The following is a 25,940-nucleotide window of genomic DNA, read 5'->3' as shown; positions in this document are numbered from 1 at the left end:
GAGGGGTGGGGACCACAATTCAGCAACATTGGCCTAGATTCTGATTCTCACAGAGTGTGGTGTCAGGCAGAGGCATCAGCAAGAGAAAAATCCAACAGTCCTGAAGCATTCAATGGTGCTCATCTCTATTTAGGTTCTTTGACCCCACTCATTCTTCTTTTCCTGTGGATTCCTCTCTACTTCCCTATGCATTTGTATTCTATATGTATCTATACTTTTCTTGCTTTTCCTAGGTACATTTATAGAAGAAGGTTTATGAGGACAATATATTTTTGCTACTTTCCTTACTCTGCTGGGTTTTTCAGGGGGGTGTAGGGTGTGGGTGAAGCAATCAGGGTTAAGGAACTTGCCCAGGGTCACATAGCTAGTAAGTGTCAAGTATCTGAGGCTGGATTTGAACTCAGGTCCTCCTGACTACAGAGCCAGTACTCTAGCCACTGTGCCACCTAGCTGCCCTGCTCTCTGCTGTTTTATCAAATGGGTTTTTTTTTTTTTTTTTGAGTTTTCTGGCTATTGAAGGCCAATACACTGGTAATGCCTTATAAGGCAGAGGTTAGATATGGGTTTGGGCAGCTAGGTGGCATAGTCAATAGAACACTAGGCCCAAAGTAAGGAAGACTCTTCTTCCTGAGTTCAAATCTGGCCTCAGAGACTTACTAGCTGTGTGACCCCAGCCAAATCCCTTAGCCTTCTTTGCCTCAGTTTCCCCATCTGTAAAATGAGCCAGAGAAGGAAATGGCTAAAACCACTCCAGTATCTTTGCTAAGAAAACCCCAAATGAGGTCATGAAGAATTGGACATGACTGAACAACAGCATAGGAATGTAGAACCTTGAACCTGGGATAGCTATTTTCTGGGGGAATTGTTCTGTCAGTTAGGAGGTGAGGAATACAGTTAGAAAGTTTTTCCTTATGTCCAGATTTGCCTTTTTGTGAATTCCAACAGTTATTTTCTGTTCTCACCTCTAGGTTCAAGCTGAATATATTCTAAGTCCTCTTCCACAGTTATGTCCCTTCATATGCTTGAAGATAACAGTTATTTCCCTCAATCTTCTTTTCTCCCAGGCTAAACATTGTTTGTTCTTCCAATTGAAGCAAGTAGTTTGGTTGCCAAACTGGTTGTTTTCTGTGACAATTTCCCAGTTTATTGCTTATAGACTGATAATTGTAGGAAAATAAAAGTGATGAGTGTACCCTCCTCACTGATAGTAAGAATTGGTTGGTTTGTAACACGTAGGCGATCTTGAATTTGAAAATACAAGAGTTAATCAAGATAGTGACTATCTTTATGGTAGTTGAAAGATTATGTTTAAGACTAAACTTCTTTAATTTCCTATCCTTTTACTGGGCTGGGGGACCCATACTACTGAGAAGCTATTGTACAAGTGTGAATGTTTATTTGAAAAATCAGCTTGCCAGATTTAGGTGGCTTTGATAGGGCTTTTATTCTTTCCAGTTTTATGTATTTGTGAGCACATTCTTGGGAAGATTGCAGTTGGGTAGTGTTGCATGTCAGAGATGAGGGAGGGTTAGTTATTAACCCAAAATAGAGGGTAAAGAGGGGAAATGGGCAGGCTGAGGAATGAGGAAAGAGATGGATTGAAACATTTCCAAAAGGTATTTTTGCTGTTTATACTTGTTAATTATTAATGCTAATTATTGATGAGAAATGGTTTTGAGTTACACACCATGCATTGTTTTGGAATGGATTGCTTTATTTCTTATCTAGGCCGATTCCTTTTAGCAGATACTAAACTTTTTTCAAATAATCGATTTTTATGAATCCAACAGATGTCAAGAGGTTTAAAAACTAAATTAAAGACAGAATCCATTAATACCCACAAGATTTAGCTTTTAAAATGTCTCACCCAAATTTGGGTGGCTTTTTAACAAAAAAATACTTTAAACAATCTTTCTAGATTTCATGTGACTAGAATTTTAGAGTAGAAAAATCTAGGCCCAAAATGTGGCCTACTTTAAGTGTAATTAATTAATGATTATGAGTATTTTAGAAGATGGAATATGCTGCTAGTTATTAGTGTTGTCCTTTATCCCATATTTCAAAGCATTTTCTAGGTATGCATTCTGGAATTCTGTTACTTTCTTCAATATTATATTGGCAGTTCATTATATTTACTTGAGAAAACATACCACCTCCTTCCCCTAGGATTGTAGAATCACAGAATCTGAATTGGAAGAGATCTCAGAGGTACACTAGTTCCATCCACACTTGAACTGAAATCCTTTCCATACCCTCCTGGCAAGTGGTTAAGTTTTAGTGATCTTAACATAGAGAGATTGAACTTGAATCGTGGGTAGCTCTTGTAAAAGATTTTTTTGCAGCTCATAGGCCACATGTTGAGAGAAGGCCAGTAGTAGTTGTCACAGAGAAATTAGGTCTTGATCTACCTAGTCCCAAGAGTATGGTGTTTGGAGCTGGAAGAAACCTTTAGAGATTACTTTATCCAAACCCCCTAACTTTACAGATGAAGAAATTGAATATTGGAAAGAGGAAACTATTTGCCCATCATCACACAGATATTAATTAGTAGAGTTGGGATGCCATGTGGCATGGTTGCACGGCTGCTTGGTTTGTATCTAGCATTTTCAAGCTTAAGAATATTCATTGAATTATTTTAGGCCTTCTTCACAAATATCCTTTATAGTGTTTTCCATATTCTAGTTTCTATTTTCCAGTTTCAGACTATTTTCTTTGGTCAGCCAGATGAAATGTTTTCATTTGAGTGTTGAATGACATACAGTTTAGGTCAGTGATGTGCACGTCTATAGTATTTGTAAGATTTGCAAAGACAGCCAATATATATGTGTATCTATATGCAGATATAGATAAATAATTCTCAACAATTTATAAGTGAGGACCCTAAAGCTCTGAGGAGAGACAGCAATAGTGGAATGGATAAAGCCCAGGCTTTGTACTCATATATCTTAGATTCAAATTCTAACTTGATGAACATGGACAGATCACTGTCCCCATCTTGATTTCAGTATCCTTACCTATAAAATGAATGTGTGATATTTGATGATCTCTAAGATCTCCCCTGGCTCTAATATTGTAGAGATGACCTAAACCCACGCAATGAACAAATGTTAGAGGTAAGATTCAAATCTAGGCCACTTGACTTGGAAAACAACACTTTTCACTGTACCATACTATTTAGATAGTTAAAATAATTGGAACAACTGAGGGCAACTTGGCACTTGTTCTTGCTACATTTTTTCCAGCAGGGAAAGGGGACAACAGTGGTCTGTTGTCCCTACCTAATGTCCTCCTTTTGGGCTGTGGTCTGACCCCAAAACAGACCATTATTTTTGTCATCCTCATGACTGGGTCACTGATCTCATCTTGGAGCTTTGCATTTGACTTGTGAGTGTGTCGCCTTGCCACTCCTCAGAGACCTGACCTGATTTCCAAATGCTTGAGGCTAGAGCTCTTCCTTCCTTTTTAATGAAGTTTATGGACAATTCAGCTAAGCTTCCAGTGGGCACTTTTTTCTTGGTGTAATGAGAAGCTCAACATTTATGGAGATTGAAAAGTACTTGCCTTGGTGGAGAAAACAGAAACATTTGCCAGCTCCATTAAAGAAGACTTCTGTTACACACAGAAGTGGCTGAGATATACAAGTGACCATGTCAAGTGAACAACATGTTCATTCTAAAAATTCTCCAGAACAGTACTAAAGAAATAGAATACAGGTGAGTTATTGTATTCTTATTAGGAGTTAAGTTTACTAAGGGGGAAAAAACTTGACTTAAATAGCAAAGCAAAAGTTTCCTCTTACCAGACTTCCATTTTTACTTCTCATGACAGCTTACTATTAAGAGAATCATCTGGTTTCTAGTTCCCACTAATGGATGATTTTTCTCTCCTTTTACATTTAGAGACCTCTGAGGCGTTTTTTATTCATAAGTGAAAATGTATCACAGCTTTATATCTTTTTATTAACAGTTCCTTCTTGCACTTAACCTCATCTCTGACTCTTTGGCATGTAAAGTCCAGTGAGCTCATGTTTAATCATGTATAAACAACCATCTAATTATATGGTTTTGAATTTTCATTTGACCGACTAAATACAAATGACATAGAAAAGAGGAACCTGACAACCTTCCTGTCTTCTGATACCTGGATTTTCTCTCTCCACCCCCTCTCCTTTCTTTCTCCTACTTCTCTCTCTCTCCCTCTCCTCCCTCCTCCCTCTCTTCCCCCCCCCTTCCTTCCTCTCTCTCTCTCTCAATGCAAGTTATAACTTATCAAAAAAATCAGTTTGCATTTGCCAACTTTTCTGAGGCAAAATTGTTCTTTTCAAGACTACATGTCAAAAAACAAGTTGGTCAAGCTGAATTATATGTCTTCTATTCAAATCTCTTTTTAACTATTCTTCCTTCTAATATTGAGGTGGTACTCACATTCTCAGTAGTGCTGGGTGTCAGGTGGCAGCTGAACATTTCTGTGGTGAAGTTTCTCAATCTTTGTCCCTCCATTTTTCTCCCTCAAGCTACAATAAGCACAATTCCAATTACCTTTCCTTCCTGTTCCTCCACACTCTACCCCCAAACCATCCTGATTGACATATTTTTGAAAGAAGGTGATGGGAAAATCTTTTTGAACAACAGTATTCACTGTATTTAAATAGGAAGGAAGAGGTCAGGTCATTCCCTTCTCTTGTTTCTTGTCTTAGTCCTTATTCAGAAGACCTATCAGAGACTCTACTAAACATTGAGATGTCTTAAAAAATAAATATGGTTAGCTCAGCCCTATTTAAATATATTCAACATGGAAAAAGAGAAAGAAGAAAAAAAGAAAGACCTCTACATTTTCTGGTAGAAACTTGGAAAAACAAAAGCAATTCAAAGACATGTGGACCAAACTCCAAATTCATGAATTACCATTCAATAACTGTAGAATGATGGGAAATGTGTGAAATTTGACATGAGTTGTTACTTTGCTCACTAACACTTCATTAAGACAATTCAAATATATAATTTCACGATGCCCTGACTCAAAAATACAAACTCATACTGAATATAAAATTTCATTAACACAATAGCATCCATTGGAAGAATAAAGGGTTAAGAAGAAGCATGGTGTCATGGAAAGAGTGTTGGACAGGGAGTCAGGAGACCTTATTTCTAGTTCTGGCTTTGACACTTACTATTGAACCACAGGGGTAAATTTCTTTATTTTTTTCTAGGTCTTAGTTTCCTCATCTGTATAATGAAGGAGGTTGGACTAAATGATCTATGTCTAAGGTTCCTTCTAGCTCTAGAAGTTATGTTTGGCTCCATTTGGGGAATTTAGGATTACTAGGATCTTCTTGCTAGGTTGAATCTCAAAGGAATCCTGCTTGTTGAAAATCTTTATAGAGGTACATTGATAAATATTTTTATCCATCACAGCAAGCTAAAAAGACCCAGTGCTTTATGGGGAATTATTTTACCATTTCTATTCCAAACCATTAAACACTTGTTTCATGGTTCATGTTTCATTGTTTAAATGGGGCTTAGAGAACTTTACTCGCCATGCAAGAAGGGCACTAAATAAAGCATCTACCTCCAGAAGTTATTGTCTGTCTTGTTAGGAAATGTTAAGAAGAAGTAGGAGTGCTTTCAGGATTTATCATTTCATTTACTGGAACCAGCCAGAATGAGAGGCATTGTTAGAACTTTGTCAAATAATATATTTAAATGAGCCTTTGATGGATCACCATAGATTTTAACATCATCCTCCAGTTTTGATTCAAAGGTGATGATATCTTGTACTCATCTTTATGTATTATCTGCACTCTTCTGTGTTCCTGAAAGAGAGATGGCCTGGCACAGTAGATAAAGGACTGGTCTTAGGGTTGGGACAGGTTAGGTCCAAGTCCTGACTGTGACACACACTAACTGTGTGACCATAGGCAAGTCACTATGCCCCCAGGAAACTACCACTATAAGTTATAGATGAATATAAATATAATAAAGAATATAGATGAATCTTTGTAAGTGGAAAGAAATTCCACACTGAGAGTTTATTCCCTAGATCAATGAAATCACAGATACATCTTCTCTCCCTGCTCCACAAATAAGAATGTTGCCCCAAACAACTTTCTAGATATTTTGTATGTTCATGCCAGTTTTCTCTATTTTAACATTTGTTAAAGAGATGGATGATAGTGTAGTAGAAAGATTTTTAGTTCTGGAGTAAGAAGACCTGAGTTCTAGTTCTTATTTTGAGGCTTACTGGCTCTGTGAACCTTGGTAAACCATATACTTTTCAGAGCCTCAGTTCCCTTATTTATAAAATGGAATGGGAGTCACCATCATGACCTACTCCACAGGACTGTTGTGAGAAAAGCTCTTTGAAAACCTTTTTATGCTATCTAAATGTCAGTTATGGTGTTAAATTAAAAACCTTTTTATTGTAATATGGTACACAGAAATAGCCATTTGGGGAAATTATCAACTTGGTAACAATTTAGGCTTTATTTAGTGGCAACAGTATCAAACTTTTTCCCCCCTTATGCTTGTAGCATAATGGGAAGGGATCTGACTTTTATTGATTACAGTAGGAAATATCTAGTTTTTGTCTTCACCGATATTGCCAAACATTCATTAATAATTGATGCTTTAGTGGGGCAGCTAGGTGGCGCAGTGGATAGAGCACTGGCCTGGATTCAGGAGGACCTGAGTTCAAATCTAGCCTCAGACACTTAACACTTACTAGCTGTGTGACCCTGAGCAAGTCACTTAACCCCAACTGCCTCACTAAAAAAAATAATAATAATTGATGCTTTAAATCCAAGTCCATAGGTGTTTGGATAAAATTGGGGTCATATTGGGTCTCATCTTAGGTCCTACTTATGTTCTTAAAGATTTTTAGCTTACTCTATTCTCTTGTATGATAACACTTTTAACATATCTATCTTCCTCATCCTTCCATGTCCCCACCATCATATATATGTGTGTGTGTGTGTGTGTGTGTGTGTGTACATTTGTGTATAATCTAAAAGTTTTCAAAGTGCCTTATGGATATTATCTCATTTCAACTTGACAACAACCCTGAGAGGTAGATTTTATATTATTAAACCTCATGTTACAGATGAAAATGGGGCTGATTAAAGGTTGTGACCTGCCTTGGGCCACACAGCTAGTAAGTGCAGAACTCAGAACTTCCAGATTCTGAGTCATACCCTCTATCGACCATTCTATCTAGTTTGCCCCATAAAACTGTGATGTCTAATTAATTCTTCAGGGAAGCTAAATGGCACAGTTGGAAAGATTGCCAGGCCTGAAATCAGTAAAACTTAAGTTCAAATCCAGCCTCAGGGACCTACTAGTTGTGTGACCCTGGGCAAGTCACTTAACCTTCTTTGCCTCAGTTTGCTCATATGTAAAATGAGCTGGAGAAAAATGGCAAACCACTCCAGTATCTTTTCCAAGGAAACCTCAAGTGGAGTCATGAAGAGTTGGACTCAGTTTTAAAGAGTTAGTTGGAATTTTTACCCTGGAATAAACTCTCAGGAACAGTTTATGCTCTGCGTATTTCTTAGAGATCATTCTAGCATTTACATATTCACTTGGATGCCCTTTGGGGTCCTCTTACCCACCATAGTATAATTGAAAGACCCAAGTTTGAATGGCATCTTCAATAATTACTAGCAACATAACTCTAAACAAGTCACCTGATCTTCCTGAGCCTTGGTTTTTCCCCTGTAAAATGGGATTCACAACACCTATAGTACCTTCCTTGGGAGACTATTTTGAGGCTTTTGTGAAATACAGTTTGTATAACTCTTTGTAAACCTTCAATCTATTATGATCATTAATTATGTGGTTTCAAGCACATAATTTTAATTTTCTAAAGAAATGTAGTTCTTGTAGTGATATATCATTACCTGTGGGAGAAGCTGCAGTCTTAGGTTTTACAAACTTGAACCATTTTATAATTTTATAGCAACTTGGAGATAAATTCATAACAAAAATTGTCTTTGAAGCCACTGAAGTAGATTCCTAGTTCTAATTATGTGTATCCTATAACCACACACTTGCTCTTATTGTGAAGACCCTTAGATTCACCATTTATGAGTTTATTCATTAGTTTATTTGTTCATCAAACTTTTATTAAGAACCTACTTCTGTGAAAGTCACTGTGGGAAACTGAAAAGTTTTGATAATACTAGAGCTCTGCCTTGCTGCAGCCCCCTTCATTGAGGGAATTCCACTTGAGGGAGGCTGTTTTTCATTGTCTGTTTATCTCCAGAGCCTAGCACATTGTAGGTACTTGTTAGACTGAATTGAATCACTGCTAGAGAGAGGGAAAAAATGGTTGATTACGTGAGAGCTGAATGAGCTGGTTGTTATTGACCAAGGGGGTCAAGAACCTGACTTTGAACTGGATCCTCAATGACAAGCAAGATTTTTCAGGTGAAGAGGGAGAGGGAAGAACTTTTTAAACATAAGGAAGGCAAAGAGCTGGATGAATGCAGGGTGTGGTATGTTCTGTGGGCAGAATGCCCTTGTACTACATAAAACTTCTAACTTGTCTTCTACAAAGAGCATTAGTCATGGTCTTTGTTTCATATCATCAGGGTTCAAGTTAAGTAGCTGGCATTGGTATCATGGATTGGGAACTTCTTTTTGGTTGGCATGGGAAAGATGTTTGGAAGAAATGTTTGTTGAATTGAAAAACATACTTGACTTTTGGGAAAGAGATAGGGATCTGGAATGACATAAAAATCATATCCTTCACAACATGATAACTTTTCTCCCTCTAATGAATGCCTTGGAGATTGACCTTTTCTTCTCTGATGCCATTGTTATCCTTCTAATGCAGGCCCTTTTCACTTTTCAAATGAATTATGACATAGCCTTTTAGTTGGTATCTCTGTCTCTATTTTTCTCCCCTTTAATTCATGCTGTAAACCAGTACCAGCTTAATCTTAATAAAATCCCATTTTCATCAAATCATTCCCTTGCTTACTAATGCTTTTCATTTTCTGAGCTTGCAAGATTAGTCATTCAGTGACCATTTATTAAGCACCTAAGGTTTTAAAAAAACCACTTAAGACACAAAAGAAGACAACAACCCCCCCACCCCAAAACCCAATTAAACTAAAAACCAAAGCAAAAAGTCTTTCCTCTCACATATATTCATATTTAACAAACCTGGATCAAGTTCCTATTGTATTCAGAATGATGTCCTATGTTTCAGGGGAAGATACAAAAGTGAGATCAAGCACAGTCTCTTCTCATAGAGGGTTGTTAAGGGAAACCCAGATGCATTATAATGCACATTAAAAAGGGTAAGCATTGCTAAAAAAAAACAAAGTACAAAAGAAAGAATTATGGGGGGGGTAGTCATACAATAGATCTAGAGCTGGACGAGACCTCAGATGTCATTTAGTCCAATTACTTCCTTGTACAAGTAAGGAAACTGAGGCCCACTTAAGTGAAAGTGATTTGTCTCTGGTCACACATATTTTAAATTATAAGCAGGATCTAAGAGGAAAGATTGTTGCCAATAGAAGGGATCAGAAAAGGATGCAAAGAGGAGATCTAATTTGAATTCAGCAGCTAAGTGGCACAGTGGATAAAGCATTAGCCCTGGAATCATGAGGACCTGAGTTCAAATCTTACTTCAGACACTTAGTAGCTTTGTGACCTGTAACGGGCTAAAATTCTAGCTATACCATCTAAAATCTAATGAGTGGTCACCAATAAATTATAAGCTTTAGCAAGAGTATTTAAGTGTCTAAGTATTTATTATAGAGCATTAGGATCAGAGAGAAAGGTAAAAATGTAACTATTTCTAAGAGAACCTATCATCTGACCCACCATGGCGAGGTTAGGAAAAAAAAGAGACAGAACCCTTTCACCCGTGTCCACTTCCTACTTCATGTCCTCCTCCCAGAAATGGGAGGCTCTTCAAGTTGATTGGCTGGTAGCCTTGATAGACAGTACCCACGAGCAAATGATACTTCCTAACCCTAAGGACCTTGACCACATGGCTTGCCCTCAGAGGACTTCTCCTCATGGCGGAGCTTTGCTACAGTAAGTCTCCAGAAGGTGGCATCATTCCAATCGTTATAGACCCTCGGCAAGTCACTTACCAATTGTCTTAAATATCCAGGGCCATCTCCAGTCACCCTGATGTATATCTTGCCACTGGACCCAGATGGTTCTGGAGGAGAGCGTGAGGTTGGTGACCTTGCACAACCCTCCCTCACTTAAATCCAATTCATTGAAAGTCATGACATCTGTCATGATCCTCTTTGATAATAAAAGACAAACAACAACAATAGGAACTTGAATTATGTTGTAGAGGACAGGTAGGAATTCTGCAGGTGAAGATGAAATTACATCATTGGAATCAAGCTTCCCCTACAATGACTTCAGCCAATCTCATAAATCCATAAATTCAACAATTTTACCCGTGTGAATACTTTTAGTTCTTTAGTTCTTTACATGGTAGTATGCTGACTCGACAAATATGTTTGTTGCCATTATTAGGGGTTATTGTAGATCAAGACAGCATAAGCTGACAGTGGCAGAATGATTGAGGACGCTTGCATTTCCTCATTGGATTCCAATGCTAGATGTGGGGAGGATGGGCACTTTGACACTCTTATCATATGTTAAGTACTATGATGGAAGCTGGCAACCTTCAGGTAAACAAGCAAATTTTGATATGGAGAAAGAAGTGTCAGAATAAACAATCTCTTCTGCCCTAATGATCATAGATATTTGTTAGCTTCCTGAAGAAGTAACATATTCTTAATGTGTGGTTATTTTATTCATCATTATTTCCTTATAAGGCAGGGAGGAGTTAGGTCTTCTTAATAACATCTTATCAGATGGTGGGGAAACAAAATAAAGGATCTATGAAAGCATATCCGGGGTACTAATAGGAGCAGGAAGGAAAACGATATTCTCCAATCACTCTAAGAAAAAATATGACTCTCTTTATTTGAGGAGAAAATAAAGTGAGTAATGCATGATATTCTGTGCTATGTGGCCAACATTCCTGAACAGTGACTGAAACTAAGAGTATTAATGTGAAAGTTATACCCTTCTCTGTGGGATAAACAGAGTAAGGAAAGCCATCAGAACTCCTGAGGGCGAAAGAGGTAGGCCATCACAATTCATCTCTTGAACACTTGCGTTTGGATTTTTCCAAAGCATTGACTAGGTAAAAGCAACTCAATTTGGAGTCTTACATGGTCACCTTGAATGATAGGAGGAGTTCAGGGAGACCTTGGTTGCTTTGAAGGATTGAAGCAATATAGCAATGGTGGAAGAGCCATTTGTTATGTATCACTTTATGGTTCATTAATCAATGTTGGCTTTCTTATAATTTCAGCATGGTAGATTGTGTGCTTTCATTCTGTCCTCATTTCTGTGCCTCTGTGAACCATTTGGACTTGTAAATAGTAGTGTGGATGTCAAATGCAGGATGTTTTGCCTTCAGAGATTTCTTAGTCTTTAGGTAAAAGAGGATTATGATTGGGGAGAGAGATGATTCCATTTCATCACATATTATGTATACAGTTATTTTAGTGATGTTTGACTCTGTGACCCCCCAGGCATTTTTTGGCAAAGATACTTGAGTGGTTTTCCATTTCCTTCTCTACATAATTTTACAGATGAAGAAACTGAGGCAAACAGGGTTAAGTGACTTGTTTCTGAGGCCATATTTGAACTCAGTTCCTAGCCACTGTGCCACCTAGCTGCCCTATCCCTTTTTATACCAATATAAGAATTATATTTTTTATACTTTAAAAGGTTTTTGTTTTGCTTTTATGGGTAATACTGTCTCCATTGTTGATCAGAAATCTCATAGACCTTAGTAGATGGTCTTTGTGAATTACCAGGCTACAAATGTTCATTAAATGATGACATACTTTTGGGGTGATGGGAGACTCTTTGGATTGGTAGATCCAAATTGAGTCTTATGGATTTTTATGTCACTCACTAGTCCACCATCGGCATCACATGTTGATGTGTTTTTCTGTGCATTCTTTCTAAGGACAAAAGAATTAAGTTTAGTCATGGAGGGTTGGATACATAGCTTAAGGCTAAATCTGGAAGACATAGAATTCAGATCATGCCTTTGATGTACTCTGTGTTCTGGCCCTAAAGCTACACAAGAGAAACTCAGGCACACCACCTGCACTCCTACCTGCTTTTCTCTGAGGGCTAGTGTCCAGAGACACACAAAACAAGCACAGAGTGCAGAAAGGAATCTAGAGATCATCTGACCAAGTCAGTGTAACCACTGTGAGGTCCCCTGAGGTTTTTCTGGCATTTTGTTCCCACACTTTCCCATACACTATGCTATGAGACTCACAAAGAATGGATGAGCTTTGACAATTGCACATCAGTGATGGTCCATATCTGAATAGTTTTTCTTCTGTGATATCAAGGAGCAGACAGAAGAGAAAGAACTGATGGTTGTACTACAGACCACTGAGACAGAAGGAGGACTTAAATGGGGAGTTCAATTAATGGATTAAAAATCCAACACTGAAACATGACGTTATGGTCACAGGGGACTTCAACTAGCCAGTTAGTCAGCAATAGTTAACATGCATTTATTAAGCACTTACCATGTGCCAGGCATTGTACTAATGATCTGAGACTGGAGTTTAGGGCTGGATATACAGATCTAAGAATCATCTGCATAGAGATGATCATTGAATCCACAAGAGCTGTTAAGATTATCACTATGTGAGATAGCATTGAGGGAGAAGAGAGGAAAGCTCAGGACAGATCCTTGTGATGAACAGCAAATGTTGGTGGAGGTCACCTGGATAAAGATCCAGCAAAGTAGGCTGAGAAGGTACATTAAAACAGGTAGGATAAGAGCCAGGAGATAGCAGTGTCATATAAACCTACAAAGGGAGAGTATCCTGGGAAAGAGTGTGATAAACAGTGTAAGAAGATGCACTTAATGAACTGGGCAAAGAACCATCTGCCCCAAGGCAACTAGGGAGAGGAGAAAGAGAAGGTAGGACTAAGCTATGTCAGAGGAGGTGGATGGAGATGAGTTACTTGCTCTATAAGTGTTTCAAGAGCACGTGATCTGAGCCCTTGATACCACATACCCATTTACTCCAAGACTGACAGAAATCCTGAGAAAAGGTCTGCTTTCTCCCTACAATTTCCCTTCCTGGTTCCTATCTATCCATAGGAACTGTAATGTAATCTGCTGTTTCTTTACTCAAACATTTCTGGTAACCTGAATTTTTGTTTCAATCACAGAGAAACTAGGGATTAGTCAGAAATAAATATAAATGCAAATTTAGGCAACAAGCCCAACCTGTACCTAAATGCTAGAAATTTTCCTAACTTGGAGCTCAGAGCAACTGTGATTGCACTCATGACTTTTGATTTAAAGAGAATTCAGAGGAGAGAATTGAATTACATTAGGGACCATTATATTTTTCTTATACTTAAAAAGCTAATTATTTTAACAAGGTGTTCCAAGTTGATTCTGGTACTCCCTCTTTCATTTGCCTATATTTAGAGAAGATGATAAATTTGCAACCTGCCTTATTGATGATTTCATCCATCAAAATGTGGAGGAAATGACAAGAAGAATTATTCTTATCCCTATTCTGGCCAACAAGAAGGATCTGGTTGCTAAAACAATAATTATAGGGACCTTAGGAAAGCCAAGTCTTCAAGTCCATGATAGGGAAGAAAAGAAAATTGGACCTAAAAGAGCATACAGAATAGATTTGGGAAGTAAATTTCAAGGAGTTCAGAGAAAGGATAGGTAGTATCCAGTGGCTTCATATGTTGCATGAGAAGTTGACTCAAGAGGGATGAGATGCACCCGAGGATGAAATTCTAAAGACATGAACAGAAATTGTTCTGTGGGGTAGTATGAAGGAGAGCTTTCAAACAAGACTTATGTGAATGCACAGCGAACTAAATTGTAGACAGATTCAGATTTTTAAGACATGACAGAAGTTTGAGACAAATGTAAATAACTGAAAGGTATACAAAAGAATGGGATTGTCTTCCACGAGTGTTTTAGGAATGGCAAATACCTGAATGAGCTGAGGTTGCTGCTAAATACTAAGGGCATAAAATGAGTTGTTTTCCCCTCTATGTATGTACATGCACGTATATGTTCACACATGCATATTTGTACCTATATACATATATGTGTATATAAATTATATATGTATACCTATATACATATATGTGTATATATTAATTATATATATATAAATATATATATATAATTTTTATTTAAGGCTATGTTGAAGTTAAGAAAAGACTCAAAGGAGGACCAGGATTAGTGTTCAGGGTGGAAGAGATGGTTTAAAAGAACACTGGAGAGAATATTGAACTTTTCAACTCATACTTTACTTCTGTAAACCTTCTCAATTATTTGTATTTATTTATATCTTTTATAAAGCCTTTTAAAAATATGAATCTGGGGGCAGCTAGGTGGTGCAGTGGATAAGCACTGGCCCTGGAGTCAGGAGTACCTGAATTCAAATCCATCCTCAGACACTTAACACTTATTAGCTGTGTGACCCTGGGCAAGTCACTTAACCCCAATTGCCTGACCTAAAAAAAATGTTTAAAAAGAATATGAATCTGTCCAAGAGTTAGTTATTTTTTTCCTAACCGAGAAAGTTATCTTTGATTTGGGAAGGACAGACCATAAAAGATTGATTGGGAGTGGAAATCATCACAAGATAAATGATATGGTGATGAAAAAGTGAAAGCTAGCTATCCTGCTCTGTATTTAGAGAGGTTTTATATCCTTAAAAAGAGAGCTAATAGTTCTGTTTTACTCTACCCCAGGTAGCCCAGATTTTTCAGAACATTGTATTTTTTATTTTTAAAATTTTAGGAAAGATAGGAGAAATCTTGAATGTATGCAGCTGTGGGTGATCAGGATGATGGGAGGAGTGGAAATAGTGCCATGTAAGAATTGGTTTAAAAAACTGGAGGTGGGTTTTTTTTTTTTTTTGCCCACGAGAGTGGACTTAGGGGGCGGGGGTAGGGCATGATAATTTGTTTAAATGATTTTGGAGCTGTCAGAAGGGAAATTAGCTTTGTTCTGATTTGCTCTGGTGGGCAGAATTAAAAACAATGGATAGAATTTGCACAGGGAAAGATTTAGGCTTGCTATAAGGGGAAAAAATCCTTTCAAAACATTTAAGAGTTATGGCAAAGTAAAATTGTCTTCTTTAGGAGATAGTAGATGAGCATTTTAGGGGAAAGTTGTTGAAGGGAAATTTGGTCAGGTATTGTTCCATCTCTTAAATTCTTTGGTTATCAGAAAATTTGAAGAGGCAGGTGATGTACTTTCAGCTAGGGAAGGCTTAATGGTTGAGGTAGTATGATCATCTAAGTCTTGAAACGAAGGATTTTTATATGCAGAAATGAGGATGAAATATATTTCATACACTGAAGATGATTTGAATGTTTCCTAATCACTTTTTGTAGACTCATTATGTTTTATTTGTTGGTTTGTTTTGTTTTGTTTTGTTGGCGGGGCAATGGGGGTTAAGTGACTTACCCGGGGTCACAAAGCTAGTAAGTGTCAAGTGTCTGAGGCTTGATTTGAACTCAGGTATTCCTGAATCCAAGGCTGGTGCTTTATCCACTGTGCCACCTAGCTGCCCCTTGTAGGCTCATTATGAAAAACAAATTGTGTGAAAATTGCTAAATCATGCCCTACTTGGTATCAAGTGAAGACTTTATTGTATTTAGATTTATAAGATTCAGGTTATAGTCTAATTCTAACATTTAGTCACTCTGTGATCCATCCTGGGTAACTCATTTCTTGGGTGTCAGTTTCTATCTCTATAAAATGAAGGAAATTGGGGATGATTTTAAAGTATCTTACTATCTTAAATCTTACAATCCCATGACTCAAATATAAAACGCTGATAAAGAATACTAAATTTGTTAGGTCAAATTGCTGGTTCCTAGACTTTGAAATACAAAAGCATCCCCATATCTAATAGATTGCAACATCTAAAATGTATGTGTTTTTCAGAGTCTTCTATTTTCATTTGAGCAATAAGCATATATTTTTTTTTTGAAAAATTGTGTAGTGTCTAAAAATAAGCAATATTTCAAAAAGAAAACCAGCACATGGGTAGAGATGGCACATCTGGTAGTTAGCAGAGCTATACAGTTTGTTTCCAGGGAATGATGAGCCAAAGAACATTCAAAGCTGGCCAACTGAAAACTTTTTGTTCTCTCACAGTGACACCTGGTAAAATGATTGGTTTCATCAAACTGAAAACAAAAAGAGCATTGGAACTGGGTGGTGAAATAATGCACCAAACGCCTTATAATACATAAGAAGTCTGAAAGAGCTACTGGATTTTCAAATGCTGGAGGTCCTGGACTGGATATAATTCATCTTAGGATAGGATTTTATAGTTGGAAGGAATCTTAGGTTGTTTAGATAGAGGAGAGAACTTACTGAAAGTTACATAAAGCTGACCCATAAGGTACTAGAGCTGGGATTTGAACCTAGGTTTTCTAACTCAAGGACTAATTGTCTTTCCACTATTATACACATTGTTTAGTCTAACCCCCTCATTTAACAGAGCTGGAAACTGAGAACCAGAAGGAGAAGCCACATGACATACCCAAAGTCACACAGTGGTGGAGCCAAGATTCAAAGCCAGGTCTTGTGAAGCCATTTCCAGTGGTCTGCCTTCACAGTCTCAGCAGAGCTTTGAGTGTAATGATTGTTCAATAAAGGTTTCTTGAATTGAAGCTTTCTTTCCTTTTTATTCCTAATGGAATCAAAATGTCTTTAGCAAAAAGATAGCGATGCAAAGAGGTGACTGAATACCCACATAATTGGAATTTTCACCCATATTTGTAGAATTATGGTAATAGTATAGTGTTAAAGTTGAGCCTAATGTAGAAAGGTCAACAGCTGTGCAGAGAAAAGATTCCATTTCTGCAGATATTTGCAACTGTTAGTTATCCTCCCATTGCTATTTGACAAGCATCAATGCATCAGTTCATTCCTTTTTAGGGTTTACAAAGTTCTTTACAAACATCATCTCATTTTATTAGATCCCTGGTTGTGCTTGTGACAAGTTTGCACAACAGTTATTGAGTTAATAAAATAGAATTAAAGAGGAGGTGGATTCATTGGGGAGTTTTGCCTTTATCTCTCTGTATTTGTATCTCTTTATTTCTGTGTCTCTGTCTCTTTAAGTATGTCTGAATCTTTCCACACAAGTTTTCAGAGTCCCTTCCCAAATGTTACCATATGTGTTATATAATTTAACTTTACTTTATTTGTTAGTAAATTAGTGAGAGTGAGTGAGTGTGTGTGAGGGGGGAGGGAGGGAGGGAGGGAGGGAGGGAGAGAGAGAGAGAGAGAGAGAGAGAGAGAGAGAGAGAGAGAGAGAGAGAGAGAGAGAGAGAGAGATCTAGATCTGGAGAAACTTGGGAGCTTAGAATGAGTGGGTATGGGTCTGTCATAGGCTATTGTAGAATCATAGGATCGGAATTTATACCTAGAAGTGACCATAGAGGTATATCCCCTTCCTAATTTTACAGATAAAATGAATACTGAGAAAGATTTAATGATGTGATTCATGTTCATATAGTCTAGTGAGTATCTTTTATGAACTCAGATCTTCTTTTGCCCACTGCTTGGCCTAGCTGTTTATGCTTAGCTGGTTTTTCAAGACTTGGATTTTGAGGTCTAGGGTCCTCTCATGCAGTGGTCTCAGAATTTAGGAAGCAGAGAAAACAGAGCTTTGGCGGATGTGGAATTCTGATTGGCACAATTCTGAGCCCCTAGAATACAAGAAGCCTAGAATATACATATGAGCACGTGTGTTGGTGGGAGGTTGGGGTTGGGAAGTTTGTCACACAGGTAGTTTGTCATAAAAGTCTATGATCAGGGGCAGCTAGGTGGCGCCGGCCCTGGATTCAGGAGGACCTGAGTTCAAATCTGACCTCAGACACTTAATACTTATTAGCTGTGTGACCCTGGGCAAGTCACTTAACCCCAATTGCCCCACCAAAATAATAATAATAATAATAATAATAATAATAATAACAATAATAATAATAATAATAAATGCTTGTTGATAGATTTTTTTTTAAAGTCTATGATCAAACAGTTGTTTGCAGCCAATGCATCTTTATTAAATTCACTCAGTTTATTCTTACCGAGAATTCTCAGTTGGACTACAAAATGATAAGACATATGCCTGCTTTTTACATATACAAAAAAAAAAAAAGATGAGTACCATAGGCTAGTGACTACCCTATAAGTAGTACTCCCAAAGTGTGCCATCTATAGGCATTGGGGCATAGTTGAAAGAGTTGCTGAACTTGAATTAGGAGGTTTAAATGCACATTCTGGCTCTGATACTATCTGGCAACATGCCCTTGGGTATGTCATTTTACTTCCTTAAAACTCAGTATCCTCATTTGAAAAAAATAAGTATGCTAATAGCTGAATTCCCTAACTCACAGGATGGGGAGCATTCTGTCAGCCTTCTAAAACACTGTCTAAATATGTGTTATTTAAAAATTATCTCAAAGGGTCATGTGCCTACTTCACAGTTTGTTTTCTTCTTTTTCTTTTTTTTTCTTTCTTTTTTTTTTTTTTAGTGACGGTTAATTGGGGTTAAGTGACTTGCCCAGGGGCACACAGCTAGTAAGTGTTAAGTGTCTGAGGCTGGACTTGAACTCATACTCCTGACTCCAGGGCCAGTGCTCTATCCACTGGGCCATCTAGCTGCCCCTCACAGGTTGTTTTGAAGAAAGATCTCTGTAAACCTTCAATTGCTTAATATTACTAGCTGCTAATGGGCATCTGGGTGGCACAGAGAATAGAGCACCAGGTCTGGAATCAGGAAGGCCTGAGTTCAAATCCATTTAAATGGCCTCAGCCACTTACTAGCTGTGTGACCCTGGACAAAATAATTTCATCCTATTTGCCTCAGTTTCATTATTTGTAAAATGAACTGGAAAAGGAAATGGTAAAACATTCCATTATCTTTGCCAAGAGAATCTCAAAAGGAGTCATGAAGAGTTGGACAGGACTGAAAACTGACTAAACAATAAGAACAACTAGATGGTACTGCATACAAGTCTTATTTTGCTAAGGAAAAGACTAGTTTGGAATGAATAAATTACTTTATTCAAGGGCTCCTTCAGGGCAAAGACTATTTTTGCCTTCCTTCATATGCTCAGAGCTTAGCCTAGTGCTTGACATATATTAACTACTTATTAGACATTTTTGATTGATCCAAGAGATGACAGATAATGTCAATTGTAGCACTCTGAACATGAGGACATTTTTACAAATAGTAGTAGGGAGCAGTGGCCAGATATTCTATCTATCCACACACTGTTACTCCTGGCACACTATCTCTCATAGAATAGAAAAGAGATTTGAAAGTAAAACAACATGACCTCTCTCAGTGAGGGTGATCCATATACTAATATACTGCTGCTGCTGCTACTACTACTAACAATAGCTGACATTTATATAGTGTTTAAATGTTTGCAGAATGCTACTTAAATGCTCTCATTTGGTCCTCATAATAACCTTGTGAGGGAGGTACTATTATTACCTCCTTTAAGCACAATGGATAGAGTGCCAAGTCTGGAGTCAGGAAGACTCATTCTTATGAATTAAAATCCAGCCAAATACCTTAACCCTCTTTTCCTCAGTTTCCTCATCTGTAATATTAGCTGGAGAAGGAAGTGGCAAACCCTTCCAGTATCTTTGCCATGAAAACCCCAAATGGGGTTATAAAGAGTCAGACATGACTGAAAAAAATGACTCTATCTAGATAAGGAAACAACCTGACAGGTTAAGTGAGTTGTTCAGGGTCACATACCTAGTAAGGATCTGAAGGAGGATTCAAATCTGTATCTTCTTAATGCCAAAGTTTATAATGAATTAAGCAAAAAAAAAATCAGCATTATTGTTGTCAAGATGAAGTATGTTTGATTAAGGAATACCGAACAGCTGGGATGGTGATTCATGAAGGTAAAAGAAATCTGGATGAGTTGGGGGTGGGTGGGGAACATTTAGTTTAAACATTAGAAAAAAATTAGAGAACACAATCCATGGGAAGTTATGATATTTTATAAAACCAAGACCAAAATACCTAGTGCTTACTTGAAATCTTAGTGACTACTAAGATTTTTGAGAAGTAAACTAATCTTAACATAATTCAGATATCTAGTCAAAATTACCATTTAGATGTCTAATGCCTGAGTATTAAGAATTTTTAGATGTTACTGTTATGAAAGATAAAATTAATTTAAGAAAACTTATTTATATCATTAAGGATATATAAAATCAAGCCAAAATGAACAAAAATGATTCTTGTTTTGAAATGGGATTAAGGAAAATTGTGGTTATCTATCCTACCCTGCTTTGATCCCAGGTCCAGCAACAGGGAAAAATACATACATACATATACACCATTACATAAAAATGTGTGTATACATACATACATATATGTATATGAGAATTTGGTGAGAAATTCTTAGAACTTATTTTGCTAAAACTGGGTACAGATATTTCACTTAGAAGAAATGGGAACAGAATGTACAGTCACCCAGACTTGACCAGGTGGTTTGCTAAAATGTTTGAAAAAAGTATAACCTTGCAGAATGAATGTCTTGAATGATTTGGCCATGATTATTATTTTTTACAAATGACTCATGACATTGTTTGCTTCTCCTCTTTCTGCTTCTCACTTTTCTTTAACTGCAAAGATTCTTGTGGGTTTCTTTCTTTCTTTCTTTTTCCTCTTTGGGGCTGTCCCAAATTTTCTAACACTGGAAGATTGTTCCTAATGGAAATAAAAAAAATTCCTACCAGAGTTGGTTCCTACACTGCTGTCAAGAAGAAAACTTGTTCAAGAATCCTGTCATTCTGGTTTTTGGATACTTGGTTGTATCTTAGGTAATAGATTATTAAAAGGATGGAGGATGAACAAAGGTGGGAAAACTGTAACCTAGAATACTATCCTTTTTCCTATGTCCTCATAAAGTTTCACTTTTAAAGAGAGAGGATAAACAGAAGAAAATAGGATTAAGGGGAATACATAGTAATAATAACCATGAATGTGAATGGGAAAAGTTCACCCATAAAATTTAAATGGATAGCAGAGTGGATTATAAACCAGAATTCAACAATATGTTCTTTATAAGAGACACACTTGAAACAGAAAGACACACAAAGAGTTAAAATAAGGGGCCAGAGTAGAATCTATTATACTTCAGCTGAAGTAAAAAAAAGAGAGGGGTAGCATGATCTCAGACAAAGCCAACACAAAAATAGACCATATTTGAAGAGATAATCAGGGAAACAACGTTTTGATAAAAGGTAACAGAAAATAAAGTAATATAACATTTTACAGCAAGTTTCTCTGACAAAGGCTTCTTTTTCCAAATATATGGGGAACTGAGTCAAATTAATAACAGTGAAAGCCATTTTGCAATTGATAAATTATCAAGGGATATGAACAGGTAGTTTTTAGAAGAAGAAAAAATGGTTATCTATAGTCATGAAAAAATGTTCTAAATCACTATTGATTGGAGAAAGAAAAATGAAAAGAACTCTGAGGTACCCACTTCACATCTATCAGAAATAACAAATGCAGGGAGGGATGCCAGAAAATAGATGCATTAATGGCCTGTTGGTGGAGTTGTGAATTGACCCAATCATTTTGAAGAACAATTTGGAACTATGACTCAAAAGACTATAAAACTGTGCATACCCTTTTACCCAGCAATACCACTACTAGATCTGTACCTCAAAAAGATCAAAGAAAAAGGAAAAGAACATACAATACAAGAATATTTATAGCAACTTTTTGTGGTGGTAAAATTGGAAATTGAGGGGATGCCCATCAGTTAAGGAATGACTGGACAATTTATGGCACAGAATTGTTAGGAAATACTATTATGCTATAAGAAATGGAAAGGGGGATGGTTTCAGAAAAAAAAAAGAAAAATGGGAAGATTTATATGAACTGATACAAAGTAAAGTGAGCAGAATCAAGAGGTCATTGTACAACAGTAACAGCAATATTGTAATGATGAACAACTGTAAAAGACTTAGCTACTCTGAACGATACAATGATCCAAGACTATTCCAAAGGACTAATTTTGAAAGATGCTAACTACCTCCAGAGAAAGAACTGATAAACTCTCAATGCAAATTGAAGTTTTCTTACTTTCTTCATTTTTCTTGCTTTCCCCCACAGAATATGACTAATACAGAAATATGTTTTGCATGATTTCACATGTGTAATTGATATCATATTTGCTTGATTTCTCAGTAGGTGCCATGGAAAGAGAGTTGTATTTATAGTCAGAAGACAAGTTTCAAATCTTGGCATTTAACATCTTTGTGACCTTAGGATGGTTATTGGGGCAGCTGGGTGGTACAGTGGATAGAGCAGTGGCCCTGGAGTTAGAAGGAAATGAGTTCAAATCTCACCTCAGACACTTACTAGTGGTGTGACCCTGGCCAAGTCACTTAACCCCAATTGCCTTAAACATTCAGGGCCATTTCCAGTAGTCCTGACCTTGCACAGCCCTCCCTCACTTAAATCCAATTTAGCGCAAATTGTGACATCATTTCCGATGTCATAGTCCTCTTTGAGATTGAAGGACAAACAACAATAAGGTAGAAGAGGAGCAGTAAGAAAGGAAAGAATATGGAACATAAATTTTTTAAAAGAATATTAAAATAAATGAATGACATATAGTTTAAAAGTTTCTCTTTTGACATCAGAGGGGCAGACTCTGAAGGAAAACACACCTGCTGAATTGATATGTGTAGTAGAAAGTCTTTTCTCTGATGGTAGACTAAGATGTATTAACATCTTCAAAAAATTGTGGTTTGACATACTATCAGTCCTTTCACTTGTCTTCTGTAGGAAACACATAAGGAAGGGGAAAGGAAGGGCACACACATTTATATAGTACCTACTATGTGCAGGCACTGTGTTAATTTACCTTTACAAATTTATCTTATTTGATCTTCACAATGACCTTGGGAGGTAGGTGCTATTATTTATCTTCACTTTACAGTAGAAAAAACTGAAGCAAACAGAGATTTTTTAAAAAAATGACTTGCCTAGGGTCACAAAGCTAGTAAGTGTCTGAGGCCATAATTGAATCCAGATCTTCCTGACTCCAGGCCCACCGTTAATCTTTACAATACTTCTTACATCTAGAGGCAGATCTGGAAGGAAGTGTCAGTTGTGATACATACTGGGAGACATGGAATAAGTTAATTAACATTTCTAAACTTCACTTTACTTCTCCAGAGATGAAGGGTATATTATACTTGCACCACTTACCTCTCAAGGTCTCTCCAAGGAAAGTATTCTATAAAACTGTCAAGTGCCATTGGAATGTAAGTTATGAGATAAGGAGCTTGTAAGACAGTTCCTCCTGGCCTTGGTTACAACTTGCATAGAAGGAGCAAAATCTAAGAATATTGTGGATGATAGGTGATTGTGTAAACCAATCTCTGCTATGTAATTATGGTAACTTCACCTCTACTAGTAAAAAAAAAAATACAAGTCTCCTTTGTTTTTCCAACCCCAAACAATATGGAGGCTTGAGGAAGTTTAATGGAGAAGGGATTCAGCATGAATGGGTGTGTATGTATTCTACTTTCTTGTATACAGGATATGAAAGCTAATCTGCTTCATTTGTTTTTAGGGGGTCTTGGCTATGGGCCTCAGTGCAAGTCCATTGGAAAAGGCAGCTGCAACAATCTAGTGGTCACCAGCAGTCCCATGATGGTTCAACGGCTGGGACCCATATCACCTCCTGCAAGCCAGGTCTCTACAGCATGCAACCAGATCAGTCCTAGCTTACAGAGGGCAATGAATGCAACCAACATGAATATACCTCCTTCAGATACCAGGTTTTGAGTTATTTATATGTTTTTTTTTCTCTCTCTACAGTATAATGACATGCCCCTGGAGTGTTTTCCCTACACATATGTGCATGCATGTAGTCATGTTATTTCAACCTATTTTAAGGGAATAACATGCATGTAGAATATATATTTGGTTAATTTAAAAAAAAGAGTTAAAATTTGAAAGCACACTACAGCTAAGTATCACTGGATCAGGGAAGGGAGAGGGACCTCAGAAGCCATCTAGTCCTACTCATACCTGGGCAGGAATCCACACTACAATATCTCTAGCAAGGAGCCATCCAGCTTCCACTTTTATATTGTTAGCAATGGAAAGTATGTTATGAGTGGAGCTTAGTAAAAATTAGGGAGGAATTTCCAGGTGCCTAGTGGTGGAATCCTGATTTGTAATATTGTCAAGTCCCTGGTATAGAATGACATAAATATATGAACGGTAACATGACCAACAGAAATCTGAGATGATCTATGTGTCTACCTTCCCTACTGAAAAGCGGTATAATGTGCTTTAGTCACACACCACACACACATATATACATATATATGAGTGCATATAGATATATTTGTATATATGCGTGCTTCTGAAGATTTATTTGTAACATATCCTAGCATAGTGCCAAACACATAGTAAGTGTTTAATAAATGTTTGTAACTTTGTCATTTACATACAGTCAACAAGTACTTTTTAGCTCCTATAATGTTTTTGAGCCCTGGTTCCAAGTACTAAGTGGGAGAAAAAAAAAGTTCCTTCCCTTCAGGAACTTAAAACCTAGCTGGGGAGATAAACCTTACAAGTGCAAGACAGTAATTATAGCCACATCAATATCTCACATTTATATAACATCTCTAAGTTTATAAAGTATACTCCCTTAGGATAGTAGTTTAAGTATTATGATCTTCAGTTAATATGAGTAAGTGTCCAATGAATGGTACCAGCAATAACTTCCATTTTTTTTTTCTCTCTCTCTACTGGGAGATCTGTTGAGTGGGTTGGATAATGGAGAATGAAGAGAATGGGAAGCCATCTTCCTTAGTCAAGTACTTTTAAGGCTCTGAGGCTCAGTTTTAGAATGTGGTGCTATGTAATAAAATGTACTTATTTCAGTGATTGGACTGCATTATTTTTTCTTTCAGGCTCTACCATTTGTAAAAAAAAAAAAAGATTTCCCCCCTTTTTAAATTCTTTCTGAAAATATTGCATGTTTCTTTTTCTCAGGAGTGACTATAAAATCATCAAGCTCTAGAATGGGTAGTTTTTGTTTAAAGAACAAAAGAAAAATGCCAATTTTTATGAGGTAGAAGCTTGTTTTTTTTTTTTTTAACCTGAGATAGATATTTCATGATAGGAAGCTGCCTGTCATTTCGCAATTGATGATTTTGCCTTGAGGGATTCCTCCAACTTCCTGAGAACTGCATGCCAAATTAGGTGTGCTCATGGGGTATGTGTCACCAGGAGCCCTTCATATTCCTGTCCATGCCATGTCCATGTCCAAGCCTTGAAGGCAGAGTCCTCATAATCAATGGAGCAGCATGACTGAAGGCATAGAAAATTCATGCCATGTAACGCTAGTAGCACCTCGCCCTGTGTCGGCCAAGGATGGGTCATTATTTTCTTGTTTTGGAGCATATTTAATTTCTTAGAATGACTTTCTATTTTTGAAAGGAAACGCTTTAAAGGTACATTGTGTGTGTGTGTGTGTGTGTGTGTGTGTGTGTGTGTGTGTGTGTGTATGTGTGTGTATGTTTTAAACTCTTCATGGGAGAAATCTAGATTGTTTACCCTGCAGTAAGAATCTTTTCCAGGGGGAACAAAAAAGCCCTAGCTGGGAAGGGGCACTTAAAGGATGGGAAACTTAATTTTAAATCCTTTTTTTTTGGGTAAGAGGCAGATTTACTTGTTCTATTTAAAATGTATGTGCGTGTTCTCATCAAGCAGCTTGAGGATGGAGAGCTAGTCAGTCCAACTCGAAGGTATTTTGGTTTGTAGGGAGAAGTAG

At 37.2% G+C, this 25,940-nt stretch overlaps 1 protein-coding gene across 1 annotated transcript in view; it reads left to right on the top strand.

Moving 5' to 3' along the window:
* GLIS3 (GLIS family zinc finger 3) overlaps positions 1 to 25,940 on the top strand; it is a 613,599-nt gene that overhangs the window by 164,753 nt on the left and 422,906 nt on the right. The window contains exon 3 of the mRNA XM_043978464.1: positions 23,724 to 23,931. Coding sequence (XP_043834399.1) covers positions 23,724 to 23,931 — 208 coding nt within the window. The remainder of the gene's footprint in view (positions 1 to 23,723; positions 23,932 to 25,940) is intronic.

Source organism: Dromiciops gliroides, chromosome 1, assembly GCF_019393635.1.
Source record: "Dromiciops gliroides isolate mDroGli1 chromosome 1, mDroGli1.pri, whole genome shotgun sequence".
Taxonomy (NCBI): domain Eukaryota; kingdom Metazoa; phylum Chordata; class Mammalia; order Microbiotheria; family Microbiotheriidae; genus Dromiciops; species Dromiciops gliroides.
The sequence above is the reverse complement of the archived record's forward strand: the minus strand, read 5'-3'. Positions and strand labels throughout refer to the sequence as shown.